This window comes from Anser cygnoides, chromosome 2 (genome assembly GCF_040182565.1).
Source record: "Anser cygnoides isolate HZ-2024a breed goose chromosome 2, Taihu_goose_T2T_genome, whole genome shotgun sequence".
Taxonomy (NCBI): Eukaryota; Metazoa; Chordata; class Aves; order Anseriformes; family Anatidae; genus Anser; species Anser cygnoides.
In genome coordinates this window covers 38,757,648-38,782,746 of record NC_089874.1, presented here as the reverse complement: position 1 = coordinate 38,782,746, position 25,099 = coordinate 38,757,648, and the positions used below count along the sequence as shown (strand labels likewise).

General features: G+C 38.4%; 1 protein-coding gene across 10 annotated transcripts in view; it reads left to right on the top strand.

Moving 5' to 3' along the window:
- The window catches only part of SATB1 (SATB homeobox 1), a 93,172-nt gene that overhangs the window by 37,239 nt on the left and 30,834 nt on the right, over nt 1–25,099 (top strand). For all 10 annotated transcript variants that reach the window (XM_066991880.1, XM_066991881.1, XM_013171966.3 and 7 more), the window contains 3 exons: nt 8,956–9,067; nt 11,589–12,043; nt 20,347–20,559. In XM_066991880.1, coding sequence (XP_066847981.1) covers nt 8,956–9,067; nt 11,589–12,043; nt 20,347–20,559 — 780 coding nt within the window. The remainder of the gene's footprint in view (nt 1–8,955; nt 9,068–11,588; nt 12,044–20,346; nt 20,560–25,099) is intronic.

The following is a 25,099-nucleotide window of genomic DNA, read 5'->3' as shown; positions in this document are numbered from 1 at the left end:
TGGGATTTTGTATGTATCACAATATAATCTCACTAAAATATACTTGCCAGCTAGAATGTCCCCAAGCCTTTAAAGCTGTGTGCACTGTTCTACACATTTTGTAAGGAGTAGCTTTATGTGCAAAACCTTATCTAGCTACATTTTAATCTGAGTGATAACTAAGATGATTTTCAAACGGGTAGAACCTCAAAGTGCACATGCCTATTCCACACAGAAAGCTAGCTGGAACATTTTTCTTCCAAGATTGAGTTTTGCATCTTTTTACAAACTCTTCAGAGCATCTAGACTTTTCACAAACTCTTAACAATGAAATTCAACAATGCAGAAGAAACTAGTATCTTGTCTAATACAGCTGCTTAAAATGTCACTTGCATTTGATTTTGTTTAGCAGAAGTAAAGAATCCATAGCAAATTTCATTCTATAACTCCTTTTTCTCCTGATAATTCTTTACATATTTTCCCCGGACAAAGAAGCTTGTTCGTGTGCCTTTTTGCAGGGTAAATATCCTTACAGAATTGGGGTCTATATGATTAAGAATAATCAGAAGTACAGGTGGCTCATAAAGAGGTATGAGGCCTGAAACAATAAATCTGACACTTAACCATTTAAACAAAGGATAGGCAGGGGATGTTACATTTGTCACTAGAGGGGTATTTAAGCAAGCAATCAGAGACATAAGAGATGCACTGACTAGGAGCTGAAATCAATAAAGTTCAAGCTAAAAGCTAGTCATATGTTTAAAAAAAAAAAAAAGTACTTATCTAGTGAAACAGATACCATGGGACATGTTGAAAGATCCAGTACAAGAAGTCTTCGGATCAATATCGGATGTTTGCTCTAGCTCAGCCACAGGTAACTTAGCTGAACTCAGAAATTGCTAGATGAACTTCTAGGGTCTGTTTTTATGTAGAGTCCAAATAGATGCTCAAAATTGTCCCTTTTGGCTTTAAAAATCTACAAAATCTTGTGCAGGAAAAGGAAAAGAGATCAAAGAAAGGGCTTATCCTAAACACCATAAGACATTCAGCAAGACAACTGTTAGTGCTACTGAGTCTGATGACTTCTTGTCTGGACATTGTGCCTTAGGGCTCAACTTCATGCCAGACATCTGATGCTTTGCCTAGCAGAACAGTGGAATCCGAGAAGAGACTTGCTGAAAATTATGTCCTATTTCCCAGCAAGGAAATCTTCTTTAACGTGGTGGGTAACGCTAAACAATTTTGAGCAGCCTTTTACAAAAAACATAGTAGAAAACAACCATTGCGGTTGGTTGAAGGTAGAGAAATTGCCCACATCTGTATCAAGAGAATGTTTCATTTTTGTGGATTTTTTTTATGTGCCCATTTGATGCATTAATAGATCTAAAATGTCACCTGTCACAAAAAGCATTTGCATTAGGATAGCATTTTGAAACATTTGTATTAGGATTGTCATTTCCAGGTAGGAAACAAGTCAGAAGCTTTCTGACCTGGCTGGAACAGAATTGTTGGAAGTAAAAGCAATCACTTAAGAGGGAGACTGAAGGTGTATCTCACTCCAGTTTTCCACCAGATTGGTCTGTGCGATCTCCAAAACCCCACCTACCCCAGCCTTCATTCTTGTACAAGAAATGCTGGTTGGCCTTGACCACGGTCCACTCTGCTACTGCCTAGTACAGGAGCAGCAGCCTGGAGAGGGAGATGGTTGGGGCAGAGGACCCTGTCTTCACGTTACAGGACGGGGGAGGAGGGTGGAGCTTGCCCTGGAGAAGCTCAGCTCTGGTCCCAAGGTTGGAGCACAGCTTCATCTGGCAGAAACTCTGCCAGTGTATTGCAAGACGGCTTCATGATAGGCACCAAAGTGGGAGCAACAGGGATAGTCCCTTGAAAATGCACATTTCTGATTTAAGCTAAAACAGTAGTATAAAGAAATCTAGTTACTTCAGAACAACTTTTTTCAGTCGGATTTCTGACTAAACTGGATAGTGCTTGCCTTACCTGTGAAGCTCTCTGGTTTCAGAGCTTTTCCAGCAAAGGCACTGCAGAATCAAAATCTGAAGTTGTAATAAAACACCCCCCAAACTAAAGGGCCATTTTCATTCAGTGAAGTAAACTGCGAATTAACATACTAAATTTTGATTATTTAGCATTTTATATTTTATCCAGATTGAGTTTGGGAAAGGCTTAGCCAGAAATATTTTTGTTACTAAGTACCTGTGATTTACAAACAGAGTGCAATAAAAATCAGGATGATTATAAAGATTCATGTAGGGTATCTGACAGTGAAGACAGAAATGTCCTGTGTCACCTATACCAAGGTTGGCGTTGTGATGACTTTTTTTTTTTTTTTTAAGTCTAGGCCACTATGCCGTACAGCTTGTAAAGCAGTTATAAAGTACTTCAGATCTGAATTAACATTTCTCACCTATTTTTCTTGCTCTTTAAACTTTTAACCTTTGTAGTATCCTGGAAATGAGCTTTTTGTTTGAGCTTTATTTATATCATATATTTATGATATAAATATATGACATATTTATGTCAGTGGGATATACTCAGAAAATACTGGGAGGATGCTGTTCGATCGTGCAGCAACTGGGAATTTACATTACATTTACAAATTGTGAAGTGCAAGGATCAGTTTCTTCAGATGATGAATCCTCATTTCTGATTTTCAGGTCTTCTTGTGTAGGTTTATATATGACTTATTGAGGTTCCTTTTGTTTTATAATCTTCCCTCGTTATGTTCAATGTAGCTCAATGATTGCATTAATATGTACATTTAGAATTCTTAGAGAAGACATAAGGTAGAAAAGAAAGAGGAGATAATTTAGGCTATGCAAGGACAGGAGAAAGGACAAAATAAGTGCTTGTGTATTGGAATAAATGCTTCTGTCGTCATTTGAAATCAGCCTGTAGGCAGTTTTAACTTATATGACCAGCATTTGCCATGCAGATCCTTAGTTCTTCTGACCCTGGCAGAAGTATAGAGGTCAGATAGCCAACCAAGTGCAATGCCAAAGGCACAAACAAAAGTTTTTTTCTTCTCTGTCCATCTGTGTTTTTTTTTCCTTATTCTACATGTTTATAGGGCATGAATCAACAAAATCCATTGTGTTGCTCGTTATAGTTCAAGGTAAAAATAAAAAATTAACTTACTTCTTCATATGCAATTTCATGATTCCTTGTCCAAAACAAAACAGCTAGTGGCTGGATATATCAAAGCTATAGGTCTGGTTTTACTTGAAGTGGCAAGTGATAGTTCTCAGCTATACTGGAGCACTAGGAGCAATGTTTTGTCCTGGTTGGGTTTTTGCTGTATGTGGGCTGGCATAGGCTCAGACAAGCTAAAATCTTTGATTTGGGGTAATCTTGTGTTATCCGTTTGGGGGTTTGAATGTTCATTCTTATCTGAAAAATGTTAACACAGAATCTTCTGAGAAACACTCCGAATGGTTCAGCTTGCATTAATACTGATGTTTCCATTTCTACGCAAACAAAAGCCAGTGATAGCGGCTAGGATGAGGGAAACAAAGTTCCTCTGTCCTTTAAGAAAAGATCTCTCCTCCCACCCAAATCTTGAAGTTCTGTCTGGCTCTGCAACTTTATCACTATTCAAATTAGATCTAGGAACAAAGGCTTGTAGCATTTTTTTTTTACTTTTTAAAGGAGTGTTAGGGTTGCAGAATTGGGACGTGCTGCCCTGCCAGTGTAAAGTAAAGTGGAGGATTTATGGAAGAGAAAATAGAATAGAGCCTTAAAAGTTTGGCTTTAAAAAATGGAGCCACTAGTTTGACAGATTGTTCAGTAAATGTTCATTTTATTGAGAATTATAAAAAAGGTGCTTAACGCCTCTCTGCCATTAATATAATACATTAAAAGGTTACTGTCAAGATTAGTGTTTCAGCTCTGAAAATTGACTGTAAGGTTTATGGGCAGCACTGTTCATATTCTGCTTGGAAGACAAGGTACCTTCTACTTATCACTTGACAAAACCATTATGATGTTACAAGGCTTTATGCTGAAAAACTTGATAAATAGTAAAACATAAATAAAATCTCATTTGAAAAGCAGGAGAACAGCTCCTGCCTGTCTTATAGCCAGATTTAGCAGATGCGGGTTTGAATGCAAAACAGTTGTGAAAATAGCCAGTGTCAAACTCGTGCAAAATTAAACTTGTGGGGTGTTCTGTTTTCAGTGGCTGTTATTGTTGAAGTGCTCCATTTCAAAAGCATGCATTCCTTCCTACAGGAAAAAAAAAAAAAATCAGATTCCTTAGTTGAAATTAATTAGCATTCAGAAACCAGATAGCATGTTTTTGGGTATTCATGAGATCTCTGTTTGAAAAAATGTTTTTAACTTGTAGAAATGTGTTGCAACACACAGATGGGAAGAAAAAGAAAAAAAAAATCTCTTTAGCAAGCACTGTGTGTAAAAGGAATATTACATTTTGCACGCTCCTGATTACCCTGTGTAAACAGTTTTTGACATCTGTCTTTATAGTTTTCGAGGAGAGGAAGACTTTGTTAAAAGAACCATTTTTATACAGCAGTCACCATTTCAGTCTTGCTTTACCTGTATTATGAAAGCAGATGGTCTGCATGTCTTTTGAATATTTATAACTATCAAAAACAATCTCTTGCTATTCACCCTTAGGCTTATGAGATGTCAGGACTGTTCTGGTTGAAAAAAAATCATCTTGGGTGTTTACAGAAAGAGGATTACATTAAGCTGAAATGACTATACATTTTCCAGTTTAATATTTGTCCATCAGCTGTTTAATCGTATTTAGATAATTGTGTAAATAAGTTGTTGCAGCCCTTGCCCCTTCCACTGAGCAGGCTTGAAGCTTTAAACACCGATGAATGAGTTGCAAAAACGCTTGGATTTTTTTTTTTTCCCCTCCTCCTAGTTAAACATCCTGGAAGGCCTAAATAAGTTTGGGTTACAATGCTGCTTTTGAGGGAAATGCTTCATTTGCACAGGAATCCCCAATATCTAATTCAGCCTTGTTGTTTTAGGAAGCTGCTGTGCCTGTTCCTCTCCGCTAAGTCAGTTAGCATGTATTTGTTTTGTGTAAATACTGCAGCCCAACTACCCCTTCATGAGGCATGAAAACAACCTCATTCTGCCCATATAAAAATAATTTTAAGGTTATTTAGGGGGAAGTTTTGGGACTGTGGGGGTTAAAAGCTTTTTTGACTGGAAGCTGAGCAATCACTGATAACAGATTTTGCTGTGGTTGGTTGATTTGGCAGAAAAGCATGAACAGTTTTGGTTTAGATGATTGAATTAACCTGATTAACATTGTTTTTGTTGTTTTGCAAAAAGGACAACAGTATACTTTTAGCAATGATTGAACAATGCTTCACCTGGTCTGAGAGTAGTACTACAGGAAATGACTCACAAATGCCTCCCTCATAGCACCTGTGCTGGTGGCTGAAGCGACTGGCCAGCATGAAAGGCACCGGTCCTTCCCTTGGCTTGCAGGACACACCTTGCATTAGTTTCTGACACAACATGAAAAGTGGCTGATGCTGCTGTTTTATCAGTTTTTACTCGATGGGCATATGAAAGCAATTCTGGCTGAGATTTAAGGTCTTTCCCCAGAGAGTTCCCCAACTTATTTGAGAAATCATGGTGCCTAGTTTTCAATTCTCTGATATTTAATATCCCCGAGAGAATGGGATTTGGTTCAAGCTACATGGAATGAACCTCAGCTGAACTTCGCAGCGAATTCTACCCCTACCTCCACACAGTTGTTGGATGCCTAATTATAATTAACTTATTTGGCTAAAAAAAGAGCACTTGGGCTGCAGCAGATGGTATCATTCCAGAATAGTGGGATTTCTGTGAAGGTGGCACCATTTCAGACTAGATCTTCTGATTCTCAGAGCAGGACTGTAAGCGCCGTGTCTGGGGGGAGCGATGGAGGGAGGTGAGAGAGGGAAATTTGTGATCTTGAAGTCTTGCAACTTGCTTTCAAGGGTAAACTTCTAGGAGATGTGTTAAGACTGTGGATCTGTGACCAGTTTTTGCATTCTATCAATTTTCTTGGCGACGTGTGAAAAAGAAATGAAATTATGAGTGATGAATGTGATGCATTTGAATACGCCTGATATTTGTGTGATGCATTTATATTCGTCATCCTTGTACGTGGAAAGTGTCTGCCTCTGGGGCTCACAGATAAGCAATACCTATGTACAGTAGTACCTGAGTATGCTTCAAATACAGTCATGCCCCCTCTGATTACTGATAAGCCTAAAGCCAGACATTGGGAGCTCCTCACATGTAGTGACCGGAGAAATAAGGAAAACTTGTTAAACAATGTACCTCTAGTCTAGAGTGTAAATCTCTGAATAACATTAACTTGGAGGGTTTTATATTCAGTTTTAGTCCCTAAGCATAGTGGGCATCTGTATAGATAGACTGTCACTAAAACATATAAGAATTAAACAGCAACAAGAATTATATAGGAATTTCTGTAGCAAAGTGCATCTCTCTGCACTGATGTGACTGAAGATTTGATGACAAGATAATATGTAAGGAATAGAAACAATGAAATGCAGTGTTGTCAAGTTATTTTCTGAGTTAACAAGATAGTAATATTTTATCTGGCTTGTAAAATTTTGCCTTCAGTGAATTAGTAAATAAATCATTGATTCTTCCTGATGAGGATTCTTAGTGTATGTAATACCGCTAGAAAGTTTGCATGAGTGTTCTCAAAGAAAAAGCAGGATAATTTTCATTTTAAAATGTGTAGGTAATGTCTATGATTTTTTTTATCTACTTTGAAGATTTAGAATAAAATCTCGCTATTTAGCCATCAGAGTATCAGATTCACATTGTGTCAAAGAAGCTGAAATTCCTAACACTGTTATTTAAACAGACTAGTCCCCTATTTGGTTGTAAAATAAATTAACTGCATTAAATTTGTTTCTGAAGAAGCAGGGGATATCACAAACTGCCATGTCATTGGCATATCTTTGTAAAATGACATGGAAGGGTGGAATAGGAAATCCTAGACAACCATATTCATAGGTAATAGGTAATTTATTAAAATTATTATCCATCTACATGTTTTCATGCTTAATAAAGTTACTTGGGCAGGAGAAGACATCTGAGATAGACAAAATAAAATAAAGGAAAACCACCTTGAAGTCTAAATGCCATCCACAAAATACATGCAAATATGGGAAAGTTGCAGTTGCCCATTTTGCACATGCAGATCTGCAAGTTTTGCATATACAGTAACTGTACATTCATATAATTTGTCAGTTCAGGTCTACAGAAGCTTTTTTTAATCACACAATTTATATCATGTACCCATGTTTTAAGTGGTTTAATCTGTAAAAGAGCTTAAACAATAATTTTGTAAGTTGCAGACGTTAATGGTACTGCTATTATGTTAGAAATTGAAATTGGGTTCAGCTGAGCTTGGTTCAGGTCATTCAGGCTAAAGTTGCAGTAGTCTATTAAGATTTCAATCTCCTTTTATATCACTGGCAAAATGCTTATAGTTAATTTCAGAAGTGCCAGATTAATATCAAGGAATGGTAAGAATTTTGGTGATTCAGAAAAACACTAAAATAGCTACCTGATGGGTAAAAGGTATCTACATTTGGTGTAAGTTAGTACCGCCTCACTCTAGCAATTCTGAGACTCTACAAATAGCATGTTACTGAGTAATGTTAGAAAACAAATGGTTATAATGAACTTCACTAAGATCAATAATCAAGGTCCTTTTAATCAGAAGCTGAACTAGCCTTATAAGAGAAGACTTAGAGTAATATTTATTGCATTTTTACTCCAAACTGTTTCTTCTAGTGGTTATTGCAATTTTTTTAACAAAGAGTTCATGCTGTACATTGATTTTATGACAGCACAAATATAGCTAAATGTTACATGCTGAATAGCAAAGAAACAAAATAATCAAAGCTTTGTCTTTTTGAATGTCATTGTTTTCTCAATATGTTGGATGATTCCTCTAGTTAAGCTAAAAGTATCTACTTTCCTCATAGAAATCTAAAGGGTGGCAAAGTTCACTCTATTGGAATTATATTTGCTAATTTCGTTATTTATGTATCATAAACCGGATATAATTTTCATGTTGGAGCAGCACCTCATTTTGAAAGGCTTGGTTTTAATTGATTTTTTTAAAAAGAATGTACTAGAACTGAAAGTTTTAGGCATTGTAAATTCCACTGTTTTAAAATTGGTTAAAACTGAGCAGAAGGTAAATTTCTCACTGTAGCTATTTGATATCTCGAGAACCTTTGAGGAAAAAAAAAATCTCTATCATCCTTTAGTCTATTTTATACCTAATATTCACTTACAGAATTAGATATGACAATGAGAGTTTCATATGCCTCTTTCTGTGAATCACTTAAAATGCCCTCTTTAGGAAAAGCAAGTTTGGGTTTGATTTAGGTAGTTACGTGTGTATTTTATCCTTCTAGAAATCATTTTGTTTTACCCTACCAATAACACATTCAGATAAACTTTGGTCCTGTGATTTTCCAGGTTCTGCTCTGTATGTAAGTGGCACAAAGGGAATGGGCATGGATTTCTTGGGCATCGTTACATATCTGGACTCAGTGTAGCATTTGTATGCCTGTAAACTTGTGTTGGTACATGAAGGGTCAATCAAATTTAAAAGCAGAAATAGCACAAACAAAAGGCACTTTCATGATTAGCATTTTCCATCCAGAGCCCATCCCATGGCCTGATATTTCTTGGTCGATAACTTTGTTCTTCCCTTAGTACATCTGATTTTTTTGCTCTCATTTATAATAAACCTTGGTTTGGTTTTATGCTCAATTAATGAGTTTTTTAAAAGGTTTTGGACAACAGGATCAAAATGCAATATGGTTCTCAATCTCTAAAAATATAATGGTTTCAACAATTGAAATAATTTGTGCTTTGACTTGTACTGCTCTGTATTACAGATTATTTTTTTCTTCTCCCCTTTTCACGCAGAGTATGATTTCTTCCATTGTGAACAGCACTTACTATGCAAATGTCTCAGCAGCAAAATGTCAGGAATTTGGAAGGTGGTATAAACATTTCAAGAAGGCAAAAGATATGATGGGTAAGCAAAAAAAGAAAAAAAAAAAAAAAAAGAAATTACCATGATGGCGTATACATACCATTATGTGTCAAATTGAGGTCTGTCACAGTCATATAAGAAGCCAGGCCCCTTCATGATAAGTTTAGGATGCTTTTGATGAGTAGATGTAGAAAGTACATATATAGTGAAAGAATTCATTTAAATAAATATTTGCTATTGAAACAGCCAAACTGACTTGGTTTGCCAGAGATGTAAAGCTGTCATTCTGTAAATCTAGAGATCTTCTACAGCCCAGAATAATTGTTTAAAAAACTTGTTCCTGGAACTGTGATGGGCTGGTTTCTTTAATGTATGTATTTTTTTTTTTTGCTCTGGCTAATGTATATTTAAAGAAAAAGGCTTCTATAACTATCACTGCATTCCAAGAAGAATGCTATAATTTCATGAATTCATATATTTCTCTAACTTTGGGACCCTGATTTCAATTCATATTAGCAAATAGTTGTTGTGACGATTGTTTGCTTGTTGTAGTAATCATGAGTAAACTACTGGAGAGGAAAATACATCACTGGGACATATTAATTCTACAATATCTTTCATCTTTCTATGTTGTCCCTTTTTAAAACTATTTATTAAACCTATTAACATAATTTTGAACATTTTATGTCAGAAAATTTCTACATAGTTTTCAGCAGAATGAAGAAATGGTACCTCAGTTTCGACTGAATTTTGAGCCTGACTTAGCTGTTAGTATTTGGAGAAAAATCATTCATCTACCAAAACGGGTTCCTTGCCTTTTATAGCTTAAGGCTGTAATGAAGACAATGAATCACTTTTGTGATAGTTGCTTGAATTACTGTTCCAAATGAATGGCCCACTTGGGTTGATCTCTACTTTCCACTGGTGGAAATAGGCGGCTTCTCTCCTTCATCTACTTTGTACCTTGTGTGCAACGTTGAACTGCTCTGAGGGTGTATAGCCTTCTGAGGACCTGCATGACTGCACTTGGTTTGAGGCGGTCCATGTCAGCAGAGTGCCTGCATGGGGGCTGACCATCCCACAGCACCTCCTTCCAGCCCCATTGCAGCGGCACTCCTGCTGTGAGGCCCATGCATGGGGCAGCCCCTGCAGAATTCTCCTTATGGGACCTACCAAGACAGTTTCATCATCATCTGTTCATCTGGGGACACGAGAAACGTGTGCATGTATTCCTGCTTAGGACAACAGGGTAGGGCAGGCTGTGGGTGGGAGTCCAGGTGTTGATTTCTTCTTCCAGTTTCTTTTGTGGAGAAAAGGGTGTTTTGTACTGAATACCTGTTAGTGAAGCTCATAGTCACTATGAAAAGCACAGATATTGCCTTATCCTTGTTAAATATGATTTACTGTATAAGAAAAAATAGCTACAACACTTTCATGAAGATACTAGTTTTTTGGTTTTTAAATAAAGCATGTTTTCTTAAATCTATTTCCAGACCAGCATTGCTAAACCTCTAAAACTGAGGTTGTTTAAAATGAAAAAGTGATGTATACTGGTAAAAGTGAGACTCCTTTACATTAAGCTAGAGTTATTCTATATTGTCTTATCACACATGACAGAGGAGCTGGAAGAACTCTTGTAGTTTAAAAAACTGTGTTGTTAATTAAAAAGGAGGGTGTGTCAAGGCAAATGAGTTAATATAGGAAAAAAAATCAACCATGTTGCAAGTCACTGAAAAAAAAAACACATGCGTACATGGTTGCAAGATAAAGCAGCCCATCTGTGTAATTTACATAAATTATACTAGTTCCTAGCAGTCCCATACAATTGATGCTGCATCTAGAAATTAGCAAGCATGGGGAGGTCTACACCACACCCTGCTTGTTACAGATTTCCAGTGGCTGGGAACTGCAGATGTAGTGGCAGGGACCCCACAGGAGAAGCAAAACTAGTCACTGGGGCTTCTCTCTCCAGTCTGGGTGAGTTTTCCAGTAACAACCCTCCTTACTCTTTGCACAGATACTCTCACCATTTTACTTGCCACTTCTGCAGCATACAGAGGGACTTCCCATCTTTGCCCCACTTCTGGTTGTTTGCTGCTGTGCCTGAAGCACCCTGCATCCATCACTGTGGGAATGCCCTCTGTAGCCACATGCTCCTGGTTTGGTTGGCAATTGGTGCATTGCACTTTTGCAGAGCTCTCTAGCAGTGACTCCTTTGCCATATGTGCTTTCCAGCACATTGTTTTGGCTCTGATGTTCTGCTGGTTCCTCCAATAGCTTGGTGACAGTGATGGGCAATTTGTTGTGTTTTTTGTTGGTGGTGGGTTTTTGTTTTTTTGTTTGAATATCCACTGCACCATTATTTGTAGATATTTTGAAGGCAAATAACAGCAACAGTGATCTTATGGACTTACTGATCTAGGCTGGAGAATACTGTAAGCTCAACCATGAATGTTGAGCTATTTTGTATTTACATATTTTTGTTAGCGTGTCTTGCAAGGATCATGAAGTTTGTGATTTTCAGTCTTATGTTGGCTTTTTCAATGTTTCTTTTCCACCATAGTTGAGATGGATAGCCTTTCTGAACTATCCCAGCAAGGTGCCAACCATGTCAACTTCGGTCAGCAGCCGGTCCCAGGGAACACAGCCGAACAGCCTCCATCCCCTGTTCAGCTTTCTCATGGTAGTCAACCATCAGTTCGGACCCCGCTTCCAAACCTGCACCCTGGACTTGTATCTACTCCCATTAGCCCTCAGCTGGTAAATCAGCAGCTGGTAATGGCCCAGTTGCTGAACCAGCAGTATGCAGTGAACAGACTTCTAGCCCAGCAGTCCTTAAACCAACAGTACTTGAACCACCCTCCTCCTGTCAGTAGATCCATGAACAAGCCGTTGGAGCAGCAGGTCTCAACAAACACAGAGGTGTCTTCCGAAATCTACCAGTGGGTCCGTGATGAACTGAAACGAGCAGGAATCTCACAGGCAGTATTTGCACGCGTGGCTTTTAACCGAACTCAGGTCAGTCTTTTTTTCTTACTCTTTTAAATCTAGCAGCCTCTTCTCTTTCTCTCTCTTTTTTTCTTTCTCTCTCATTAATTAATTTACATATTTAGTAATTATCGCCTTTTAAGTCTCTGTCCTCAATTCTGTCTTGTCACTTAGCTCCTGTGAAGGAACCACACTTCCTTGTAGGACCAGTGTCCATGTTGATACAGTACAGAAATCCACGGTGATAGGTTTGTGGAAATACGCACTGTTTTTAGAGATATTTTGGTTCCTCTCCATCTTCCCTGGAAAGGGAATGAACAGCTCTTTGTGATCATTCACAAAGTCACCCAACAGATTGCCCTTGTGTTGTAAAGGTATGCCGGTACTGACCACATGCATGCACTGAACTACTGGTTTTCTTTTCCTTATTTGTGTTTATTATTTTCTAGTGAAAGTCTTAATAACATGACTCATAGGAACTTTCTGAAAAGACCTAATTTAAAGAAATAAAAGCTTTATTTTTAGATCTTCTGCTCTCATGTGTTTTTGCAGTTTGTTGCAAAAACAGTAGTTTCTGAGATTGCCGATGTCCACGTCAGAGCATATACTTCAGTGCTTCAATACAGAAAAAACTAGCCCTAGCAAAGCTGATAAGTAACACTAAAATGTGTTATTTTTTACACCTGTTTTAGAAGCTAACCCTGTTATAATTTATTCTGCTTTATGAATTTAACTTAATGCCATGTTGCGTGGAATTTAATCAAGCAGAAGTTATGAAAGAAACGTCAGTATACCCAAAGCAAATAAGATCTCAAAATTTAAAAAGTCTGTTTTAACAGAAAATAAAATAGGATTTCCTCTAAGAAATATTTTTAAAGGACGTAGGTAAATTTGTTTTGGATTCCACATTTTTAACTTAGGGAACAAGTATTTGCCCACTGTAGAATATAATAAAAAATTATAATTTGGGATTCTCTTGAAATGTTGATGTTTCTGACTTAGAGAATAAAAATTATTTCTTATGCACTTGTACCAGATTTGAATCAGCATGTTATTGGTAATCATTCAGAATTATTATTACCTTTATTTTTTACACCCTTCTGCTGAAAGGAAGTACAGTTATGGGGTGAATTCTCTGTAGAGCTGTGTATGTGTCCTTGTGTCTTTCCTCTTAACAGTAGAGGAGACTTTGAAGATTTGGGTCTTTTATACCAAATTTCATGGCATACATGAACTCATGCAGGTTACATAAATTCAGGCAGTGTCAGTTGTTATATTTATAAATAAGCGACACAGAGATTTGTTTAATACAATAAGTAATATTTTGGGTATTGATACTCTAAAGTATCAAAATACTAATAGTAGTTTCAAGTTACCACGGTTTGCAGCTGCCAAATAATTCAGAAAATAAATAATTTATTATTTACTTCTTTCTCAGACTTGTCTAAAAACAGCTTGTTTTTTTTTCTCTCAGCTTCCTCCCCCTTCCAAAATCATTTGTTCAATTTTCTCATGCAGTTTTTGGTCTATTGCTTGTTTTTGAACAGTATTTATCTGAAGTACAAGGACAATTCGTTCTGACTGGACATTGAATTTATAGGACGTGCTGCATAAAGATACTCTAGAGATGGGATGAAAGCAACAGTAGAGCCAGATTTCTAGTGCAAATACTGATTCCTGACTACCAGACATTTTTCTTACTACCAAAGTTATTAAATATTTGTTTAAAGTTCAGTTCTTCCACAGACATTGTAGTTAACCAGCTAGGAAGAATGTGTTGTTCAAAGTGACCCAAAACTGGGAAGAAATCGAAAAATGAACGTTGAAAAAAATCCAGGAAAAAGATATGAAATATATATATACGTAATATATTTTGGCAATATTCAACCAAATCAACTTGAAAGAACACAGAGTAGTATCCCCATATCCTACAAATTGTGTTAGCTAATCAAATTAGTATTTGCAGTTAGCTACATAACTATTTGCAGTATTTGTTACTTATTGTGACCAACGTAGGGAATAGAAAGGAAAAATACTAGGAGCCTAGGCAACATTAGCCTCAGTATGGTGAAGAAATAAGTATACTTTTCATATGCAAGTGAAGCCCCACTGAATTCCAGAGGAGTTCGATTTTGGCACACTTCACCTTTGCAAAGCTGAAAATTGTCATTGTACCCACGGGAATAGCTAACATCCAAGTATAAGTACAGGTATAGTCACCTGTGGTTTTTATATGAAAGCACAGAAATTTGTTTTGCTTGCTGTGCTTCAGAATTTATCACAGCTTGTTCAAGGATATATCGCATTTAACTAAAATTAAGGCAGCACTTTAATAACTGTTGCTGTTTCGAAGTTATTTTCTAATATTGATGTAATATCTTCTGACTTTTTTTTTTTTTTTGCTAAAGCAAGTGAAAATGCTTGTTTAAATTTATCTACTGTTTTCTGAGATAAAAAGCTAGCTCAGGCTTACCACTGACATTTTTGAAACTGCTATAAGCATATTTGTGCCGTGTCAAGGGACCATATCGTGCCATCAGTTGTTGAAGGCAGAAGACCTCACCGAAATCAGTCAGGAGTTCTGCACCAAAAAAAAAAAAAAAAATCTGATGTTAAGATACGGTCTCAGATGAGGAGAGAGATTTGCTTTCACTGTAAAAGTTACGGAAGGAAGTGAATTGTAAACTCAGAGTAATTTAGTATTTTGGTAATAAAGATGAACTTCAGTTGAATTGGCTGAATATGTTGGTACGTCATTTTACACATTTCTGCTCTATAGTATGAATACAGAATTTGTGGTTTTGTTTGGGGGGGAGGGTGCAGGGGGTAAGCGAGGGGTGGTTCTACCAGCTTAGCATAGTAGTTCATCATTTGGCCATCATTTTCAAGATTTTTTTTAATTTTTATTTTGGGGCAAAAGTGTTGCCTGGAAATATTTCTGCTTCCGTTTTGCCCAAAGGGAAAAAAAATGGTAAAATTACTACTGAGAACTAAATCGTTTGGTGTTTTTTGTTGTTGGTTTTTTTTTTTGTTGTTTCTAAATTAATGTCTATTAATAGGACAGAAAAAACCTCAGCCACACCTAAGAAAATTGTAAGGGTGTTCAGTGTTCTTAATCTCTTCTTGGATAATTTCCACCCTACCCTTACCTTCAAAATGGTAGTTTCAAAACCGTGCATTTTTCAGGAATGTGCCTTGCGAAGTTTAATCAAAGAGGAGGCCGGAAAGCTATAACTTGCGTGCACCATACGTGCACAATAGCACAATTGTTGTGGGCAGCAGAAGTAGCTTTGGAGGCTGGAACGCCTCTCCTTGCAAGAAATTTCACAGTAGTCCTACTAGGAAGGCTTCAGTGCACAGTCAGGTCTGAAGTTTTATTTGTCCTTCAGCAGTTGCTATTCCAGCTCACTGGCTGCAAAGAAACAGGCTGAATCCTGTTAGTATCCCTTTGTAATGCACCCTGGAAAAGTTTGTTGAGTCAGGATCTGTGCAAGCAGGTCCAAGTTTCACCTCAATCTTGGCTACCAAATGTGTGCGCCAGTCTCTCAACTTGCTAGAGCAATTTTGGTAAATTGAGCTATACATTCAGAAAATTTCAGTAAATTACATTTCAGTTGCCATTCAGCTGAATTAATAAATTTAATATCTTTTCCAGCTGCTGTCGGTATACTGGATGGTTCAGCTTTTTCCCAGGCACTTTGCTGGGCAGAAATGGTGTTTGCGATCAGCTTGCTGGTCCAGGTGGCACCAGGCAGCCATGCGGTGACAGCACCGATGCAGGGTAGCCCTTGAGAGGATGCAGCGAAGCGCAGTGCCCCTGCTCCAGCCTGTCCCACAGACTCCCCCCAGCAGATAGGCTCGGTCTGCCCCTGCAGAGCTCCTGTTAAACCAGGAGGCTTTTCACGCTGCTTGGTTCTTCTTGAAAGAGCTGGAGAGGAGCATCGGCATTTGTTCCTCTGAACCACCTTCAGAGTCTTAGACAAATAAACAAACTCCTCTCCCATTTCTGCAGTGTTTGTAAATGCAAACATGAGTCAGGAAATGGAAAGCTTTGGTTCCCACCAGCGAGTCTGACATTTGACTTGAAGGCATAACTTAACCTAGTGCATGGCACGGTGACATCTACGTGCTGCGCAAGTGAGGAGGTGTTAGTCATGGTTGTGGTTGGAACTGTAACTCCGAATTGCCTGTCTTTGTTTGTGTACACTTTCAACCATAACATTTGCTGCTTGAGCTCAGGTTCTGCTGTACGGAGGTGACCTCTCATCTCCATCGTCGTGAAAGGAGGGGGAGTGCTTTCTGCTGCTTTTGCCATGTCTGACTATTGTAATTCTTCTCTTCCCACAAGTGACAGTTTTACATCTCAAGGTTTTTGACTACTTCTCAGTGTTTCTGCCAGATACCTTTCTCTCCCCCTCCTTTCTCCTTCACCCCCATACTTGTTTAAAATATTAGCTGCTAGGATTTATTGCATTTTGTTAATGTATAATGCCTTCTCTCCTATGTGAAAACTTCTGTGTATTTAGGACAGTGCTCATACTAATTCTGGGCAACTGCTATTTCAGAGAACACTTGGATGCAGTAAATGGCTCCGCATAATTTTAAAACAAAATCCAAGTTTACACCAACCACCTTCTCAGGCACTTTTTTTTTCTTCCACTTTGTCTTTGGCTCACTTTATTTTCCAGTAAAATGAAAAATGAAGATGGATTATTCAAAATTGATAACAGTAATGGACCATCATGTAATGTTTTATTGAATTTGAGTTCTGTAAATTATGTGGTAGAGAGAAATTTGCCTGCTTAAGTATAACAGAAATTGCCACTGTATTCATATAATTCTTCGTACTGTAATTTAAGAAAAAGAACACTATCCATATCACTATTGAATAAAAGGTAAAAAGGTGCTATTACACTATCATGACGGCTCTCCTCTTGCTACTAAGCGACATAGATAAATGTGTCTGCTTATAACTTCCTTGGCAGGGATCCAGGCCTGTGGGTGGAGCTTGCAAATAATCCTCCACCTGGACATGGGGCTTAAGCACCCCGCGATGGAGGCAGATAGCAGTTGAGGACGTTCTGCATATTTTGGGGAGGTTTGGGCAAATTGCATTTTTCTTCTGGAAGCTTTGAAGTTCTGCGAGGCTGATAAAATCTATTTGAATCAATGATTACGTTCAAAGAGGAGACAAACTGGGGGCCAGACAGGCAGCGTTTTTGTTCACTTTGGCAGACACTTTTGTTTATCTCCAGTTTTAAAGAATTCATAATTAGCTTTTGAAAGCACTGATAATATTTATTGAACATTTTTGTGCTATTAGTAATGAATTATACTTGTGATGATGTGTAAACTTTCTTTTTTCAATGGGTCCTGGTAACATCTTAAGAAAATACATTTCCAGTGTGAAAGAATAAGAGGGAGGAAGAGCAAAGGGGACTCTGCCCCTGACAGTTTCTATAATCTCTACACCAAATGGCATGGATCTTCTGTGCGACCTGAGGTACAATATCAGGAGACCACACCAAGACTTGCAGCTTTGCAAGCCAGTTCAGGCCTAGTAAAATGAACGGTAAATTACTGCATGTAGGAGGCAAGACTTAAGAGCCAATGTATTCTTTCTAGGATTTTCCCATTTTACTTGTTGTCCAACCGTCTTTAGCTGGATTTTGTTGCTCAAAAAATTGAAGCAGTAGCAACAAATTAATATTTAAAGCCGGCAAACTGTATCGTAAGACTTGCCCTGTACCTGGTACTACACCTTTTTCATCTGTTATTTGCATCCATATTCTGACCTTTTCATTCAAAGCAAGCACCTCCTCCTGCCTTCTCCCCACACTCTCATCTCCCCTCTTCTCTCCATATCTGAGTCCTCTGCTGTGCTCCCAGCTCATGCAAAGATTCACGCCAGTGATGGGGAAAAGGCAGGGGAATGAATACCTAATGACATTTCCTGCATAAATCGTTAATACTGACAGACACAGGGGAGGGGAAAAAAAGTTTTATTTTTTTATTATTTTCTAGTATGGTCCAAAGTATTTTTCAAGGACGTTTTCTGTGGTTGACAGTGGGTTGCTGGAAAGGAGTCTTCCTTCCTGCCAGTGACCAGTTCACTTGTGTTTAGTTTTCCTTTCTTCTTTTTAATCCTGGAGCGCTTGTTTTCAGCACAGTAGCAGTCAGAAATCACACGTTTACACCTTAATCATACGTCCTGTGCTCTGCGGGCAGCTCTGCCTTCTCTTCAGTGGCACAAAATCATTTTTGATGCTCTTTGGAGGATGGGTAGCATAACCCTACCATTAACAAGCAGTAACAGTGTGAGTACTTAGGTACAAAAGTACATAAACCTTGTAGGCAAGAATTTAACTTCCATATTTGCTAATAAGTCTATTGTTGAGGCTAAACAAAATTTTAAAATTTGTACTCCACCCAAATTATACTTTTGTCTGTAACTCATTTATTTACCTTCTAAATAGTTTCTGCCTGGACACCAGAAAAGAGGAGGGATGAAGAACAGTGGTAAGAAAGCATCCACCAGATTATTATTATTTTTTTAAGTTTACCTCCAAATTATCTTTCAGACTCAATGCTGGAAGGACGGTTTGTGTTTTCCATGCCATTTCCCTCCTGTGTGTGCAGACCCATATGGAGCCATGAGGACCACGTGGCCCCAACATAGTGATTAGCACCTCTGTCCTCATTGCCCCTGGGAGGCAGAGAGGTGATGGGGCAAACACAGAGCTCAGAGCCACGCTGGTGGGTGCTGACCTGCCTGAGCACAGCTGCCTGGGAGCGGTAGCTTTGCAGCAGTATCTCCATAAGGGGCTTTTGCCTGATAAAAAAGGATATTTTGGGATAGGAGACAACTGCCATAGGTGGTTTCATAGGTGTGAGCATCAGACTCATCATCAGGAGCTGATACTTCGGCCGTAGCTTTCTGTGAATGGCCATCTACAGTCAGAATCATCTCTCTTAGCTTTTTTATTACTCCCTTCTTACACCTCCACCCTTCACACCTCAATTACCCCCAAATAACTTAAATGTTCTTTAGGAAAAGGAACATTGGGTTGCGTTCTTTAATGTCACATCAATGTTCCCTTGTTACACTGGCATTAGAAGTCTCTCATGCCAAGCCTCTCCTTGCCCCTGCATGGCAACAAAATGTATTTTCAAAAGAAGTTCGTGTTTGCTTTTGCAAAAATTACAGTTTTCTTACTGCAAGTTTTGTAACTTCAAGACAGCAGAGCATTTTGTACGCCTGACGTATTTAAAAGGAGAATTTGGCAGGGGGGAGACTTCAAGAACCTGTTGACGTTAAACTTCTAGTTGCACTCACAGGTTCATAAATATTTCATCTTTTAGAGTAATTAGGTGTCCCAGACCGCCAGACCTGCTCCATTGCGGAGAACCGAGATGAAGTGATTACGCAGGGAACCTGGCGTGGTCTGTATGAGCCGGCGGCAAGCTATCGTCTGCAGCCTGCCATTCCCAGCTCACTGCTGCCTTTGCCCTCTGTGCTGGCTTTCTTTCACTCCCCAATGCTCGCTTTTGTGTGTCGTTGTTGGGCTCTGAAAGTTGTCAAAGGACAGCAACAGTAAATGGACTTAGGAAGTGGGACCTGCACAGCAGGTGCTCAAATAAACAGCCCAGGCAATGGACGGGGTGAGGATTAGGATAGTCTGGTGAGGGGATGAGGGTGGTGGGAGGAGGAGAGGGGCACACTTCTCTCCTTTCAGTGGCCAAAAGTCAGTTTTGACACCTGTTGTTAAACTCTGATATAAAACTCTCTTATCTAAGTATTGACTTATTAAAAATTTAGACCTGAGTCAGTTAAGCCTGCAGGACCATTACGAGTTTATCATCTCAGATTAGCTGTGGAATATCACTTCCTTTCAAAGAGCTGTTTAAAGTGCTAGAAATGTGGAAAGCCAATTTCTTTAGGTTTTCTATGTGCTTTGTCTGGGAAGCCTGAGAACAGCACAGCATCATGCCTCTGGACTATGTGTGTTTCACTTACTCTTAACTTCTTGTGATTGTCTGGCAACTGTGAAAGATTTCATGGCAAGTTAAGCCAGTAAAAGGAAGGAGACCTATTAGGCAGATTCAGTTTGCGTTGTATGTAAAACAGATGCTTAATAAAATTAAGAGCACAATTGAGGCTCTCTTCTCTGCTACCTAAATTGCCATTAATATATTCCTGTGTGGAGTGGATAGTACATTTGGCCACTCTCGTTCCAAGCCCAGTGGAAGGAGATCTGATGAGCAACGGCTGTGCAAAGGATGTTTTCACCAGGCTAACTGTCCAGCATTTTTTCTCCTCCCCCTCCCTACAGGGCTTGCTCTCAGAAATCCTCCGAAAGGAAGAGGATCCCAAGACTGCCTCGCAGTCCTTGCTGGTAAACCTTCGGGCTATGCAGAACTTCTTGCAGCTGCCAGAAGCTGAACGAGATCGAATTTACCAGGACGAAAGGGAAAGGAGCTTGAACGCAGCCTCTGCCATGGGCCCCGCACCTCTCATAAGCACACCGCCTAGCCGGCCTCCACAAGTAAACTGCTCTCTCTGTCTTTTGGATTTGCTTGTTGTGCTTTCTCCATATCCCGCCGGGTGATGCCTTTCTTCAGAACTAGAAAGCTTTTGCTGTTGAATTCTTTAAACGCTCGCAGAATCATTATTTGCAGTGCATGTCACAAATTAAATTTAAGGAATGTAATGGATGATAGTAGCAGTTCATTACTAGCTATTTTCTAGTTTTAAGATAAACTCTATCCATTATGGCCTCCACAGAGTTTTTTGCTCTTTCTATTGAGACATGAGCTTTATTTGGTCCAGGAACGTGCTGGTTTTCTGTTGTTGTCTTTATTTTTTCCTGTAATTCTCAGGTATTGTTTTAATGATAGAGTTTTAAATAGGGATTTTGAAGGACCACTAAACTGAGTGGGAATGAAAAGCAGAAGTATGAGCACATTGTATTACCTTAAAAACTATCTTCCAGAAAACAAACAGGTAAAGCTAAAGGTCTGGGGGGAAAAAGACTCCCTCCTAAAATGCTGGGGGCACCTTCACCAGTTTGGGCTGGGTAACAAAACAGCCTTGCTCTATTCATTGCTCTAAAAGACTGGGATATGTTCTTTAAAGCTTCATTTAGTTCATGTTCAAATGAAACTCCTATTGATTTCCATAAAATCTGGTGGGACTATTTCTTTAATTCTTCCCAAATGAAAAAGTCTGATAGACTGGTATCCAGAAATTCAATGGTGCAGTTCTTGTGTCTGTAAAGGAAATTCTTGATGCTGGTTTTAGGGTGCATGTGAAATAAAAGTGTGAGCTGTAGGAATGCATGTGATTTCCATAAAGACGAAATGAAGCTGGGAAAGAAACACTCCAAAAAATTCTGTACCTTTTCTGAAATACTCTGCATTGCTGTGGCTCAGGGCTGTACCTTTACAAGGACAAACCAAACTGATCTACAGATAGGTGGAAATCATGCCGTCCTAGATTCACTATGCAAAGCAAGGCTTTGGGACTGTGAAAATTTTGTGACGGTTGAATGTATAAACTCAGGGCAGTTTTTTAACTAAACAGGCTCAAGCAAGTGCCTAGGACTATATTGTGTACCTTTTCTGAATGCTACAAATTTCCGCAGATTATTTTTCAAATATTCCTGTAGCTAATGGATGCTAAGGACCACACAAGTAATGAATAATGAGAACATAGGAAAAGGGAGGACAGAAGATCTCTTCTGACCTGCTACAAGTACTTTTCACAAGAAGAAGAAGAAAAAAAAAAAAACAGAAAGAACAGACTGTACTAATGGTCTAATTTTGCTATCATTGACTGAGTTTAGTCTGTGAAATCCACTATAGATACTCTCCAAGATAAAGGAAGAGAGTCTATTTACATAGTAATGCTTTAGTGGGAAATAGTTAAATATAGATAACTCTGTTTAAAACAACATTTAAGTTTGGTTTAATATCTGTACCTGCTCCCACAGCCCAGGTAATTCAGAGCAAAGGCTAACCCTCCTCCTTAACTTACCTCTTTCTGCCAAGGTAATGTCTCACTCTGTCTCAAGTGGTCTTGGGCAATTTCACAGCTAAAGAACAGAGTTAATTACAGGACCTTCCAGAAGGACTACCTCTGACTCGACATCCTTGTATTGGTTTTTATTCACACTTTAAACTGAATAAATTTTCAGCCAGAAAGGGAGACTTAGGGTTGGTTATAAGTTTACTGGCAAAACATACTGTAAGTCCACTTTTTTCTTTTTTTTTCTTTTTGGTGTTGGTGTTGGGAAGATCTATGTCTCTATTGTGTATTTGTTTACATTTGCATTTCTTTTTCCTGAGACTCCAGAGTATTGTTAACCTAATCACAACAGTTAAAAGTAGAAACAGCATATGGTTTTGTTTGGATCCTTTTTAAAAGGAAAACAGGTTAACAAGGAATCCTTATAGACTGATACTTGAGTTCTGTAGAACAAAACAAGTATTTTTCTAGTTATTGTTCTTTGTCATTCAACAAAATATATAAGCACTTTATCTATTGGATGGATCAGGGATATAGATACCTCCAAGTCAGGATGCTGCAGAACTGTTTTAATTTGTTGCGAGAATTATCTACCTATAAACACATGTAGCACTTGCCAGCTTCTAGTAGGTGTTCTGAGCCCTAAGTTTGAAAATTGAAATGTCCATAGTTAGTAACGTAAGTACAACACTTAATGCTAGAAATAATAATGAAATTATTCTAGTAATTGCCCTAGCAAATATAATTTTACAAATTGTACCAGAAACAAACAATAGTCAGGATTCTGCAAAATTATTAATGCAAGCTACTGCTCTGATTGCTGTCCCTCCACGCCCCAAGAAAAATGCCCACAGTTTATTGAATATTTGACACTAAAGAAATAAAACTACTAACATCCTTATTACTAAAATTATTATAAACAGTTATTTAATATTCACTGTGTAGGAATAGAGCGTAATATTTTTCTAGTTTAGCTGTGAACTTCTTGGATAACTATTGAAAGACAAAACAGACCATTTATCCTGACAACAGAATTTAGGCAAGAGCCAACATATTTAATGTTAAATCTTTAGACCAGTGTAACATTTGAAACAATTAAACTATGAAACCATGAAAAATGGGAGCTAATATGCCACACATGAAGGTTTATTTTGCAATTGCAAGTTATCAGTTTCGGAAGGATGTGAAAATAAACATCCTGAAAAGGATCTATTTTGCATTTTTGTGTTGCCAACTGGTGGCCAGACAGTAGAGCAGACTTAACCGTTTAGCATCTGGGCTTGTTCAGTGTGAATTTTGCATACTATTACATGCAAAAACAGAAAGCGTGACCTTGGAGGTCTGATAGGATAGTAGGAACTCACCAAGCACAAACCCCAGTGCCTGAGTTAGAAGAAACTGCATTGAATTTATCTCATTTTTACAGCATTCTTACTAGTTACTACTTGAGCTAATGTATCTGGATTGTTTCCAGTTCTTTTTTGAAATCCTTTAAGAAGCACTTTGTCCCCTTTACTTTTCCCTTTGTCTCTGACTTAAAAGAAAAAAAGCAAAATTTTACTTTTACTTTTTTTTACTTTTTAATTTATTGAAATCATTAGCCTCTAATGCCTGAGCTTTCAGGAACATGTTTAGCCCTCTAAGCTGGTCAAGTTTTAAAAGTCTGCTGCCATCTTTCACTCTGGTGGGCTAAGCACAAAGAGACAGGGTACACAAGAATTTTCCCTTGGATGTTGTTCACCTTGCCACCTCCTGGGGCAGAAGCCTGTCTGTCAGGCTCTTTCCTGGGGCAGTGGAATATATAAATATTAGCTTCTCCATCAGGTAGATACTGCATGGAGAGCTAGTTAAACATTTCCAACCTAGAAGGGATTAAAAAAAATCTTTTTTTTTTTTTCTTTTACTCATTTCTTTCTCCCTCCCCAAGACCTTCAGCTTGCAGATCACCCCAGAGTGGTTCCTTTTCAATATTTCTAAGTCAAGCTCAGAGAATGGGTTAATGTCCACACACATTGCATGGGAATGGGAGGGTGTAGGGATACTTCAGGGGATGCTGAGTGTCAAATTGGGTTCAGGGTAGATGGAGTTCCCCATGGAGTTGCTAGGGATGGCCTTTCCCTCTCATCAGGATAGTTCAGGGGCCATGGAGAAAGAGTGCCTCCTCCTCAGTACAACTTGTAAAGGATGGAGACTGGTGACCAACTTACAGATTTTCTTCTGCAGTATATTCTAGTTAAAGCTTGTTAGCCATCCTGCAGTTATGAACAGTTCTTTCTCAGAACAAGTAATCTCTAATTTCTGAAGAGCTGAGGAAGAAGTCCTCTCCCCACCCATATTCACCACCAAAAAAAAAAAAATGTGCTAACTCTAGGGGCCCATCATCAGCCCGTATAAAAACAGAGTACATGTAAAGTCAAGAGTAGAGTATAATTTTAGCAGACGATTGTTTTAAGAAATATCCACAAATTTTACGTGGTTCTAGGTAGTCAATGTAGAAAAAACTTTCATTTTCATAAATATTATCCTGGCCTCCCTGTGACTACAAATAGGGTTCCTACATGATAAGCAATTTCAGCTTGGATCCCAGAGATAGGATGTCACTTTTGACTGATCTTGAGGAGGACACAGCTTTGGTGTTTGAGGACCAGTGAACCTCCATTTCAAGGAACTTCACATAATGACAGCTCCCTCGAAACTTCACAGTGGAGACGTGGAGTTCAAACACACAAACGTCACAACCAGCAAAATTTTTTATTTTGCTGCAAGAATTCAAAATTTAGGTTGGTAGCCCTTGTGCCAAGTTGCAATTTAATGAAATTCAAAATGAACCAAATAATAAATGCAGTCTTCTCCTTCCCCCGTGAAAACCACCATGGAGGAGAGTTAATGGAAACACTGACACTTAACTATAACTGCGCTTCCAGGCGCCAGTGTAATAATGGAGTAGTAAACCTTGTCCTGATAAAAGCTGTTCTGAAAGCAACAGCATTTATTGTACCTCCTCTGCTATTTGCAGAGTAGAACTGAAAAGTAGTTTGTTTTGCCTGGAATGAACTACT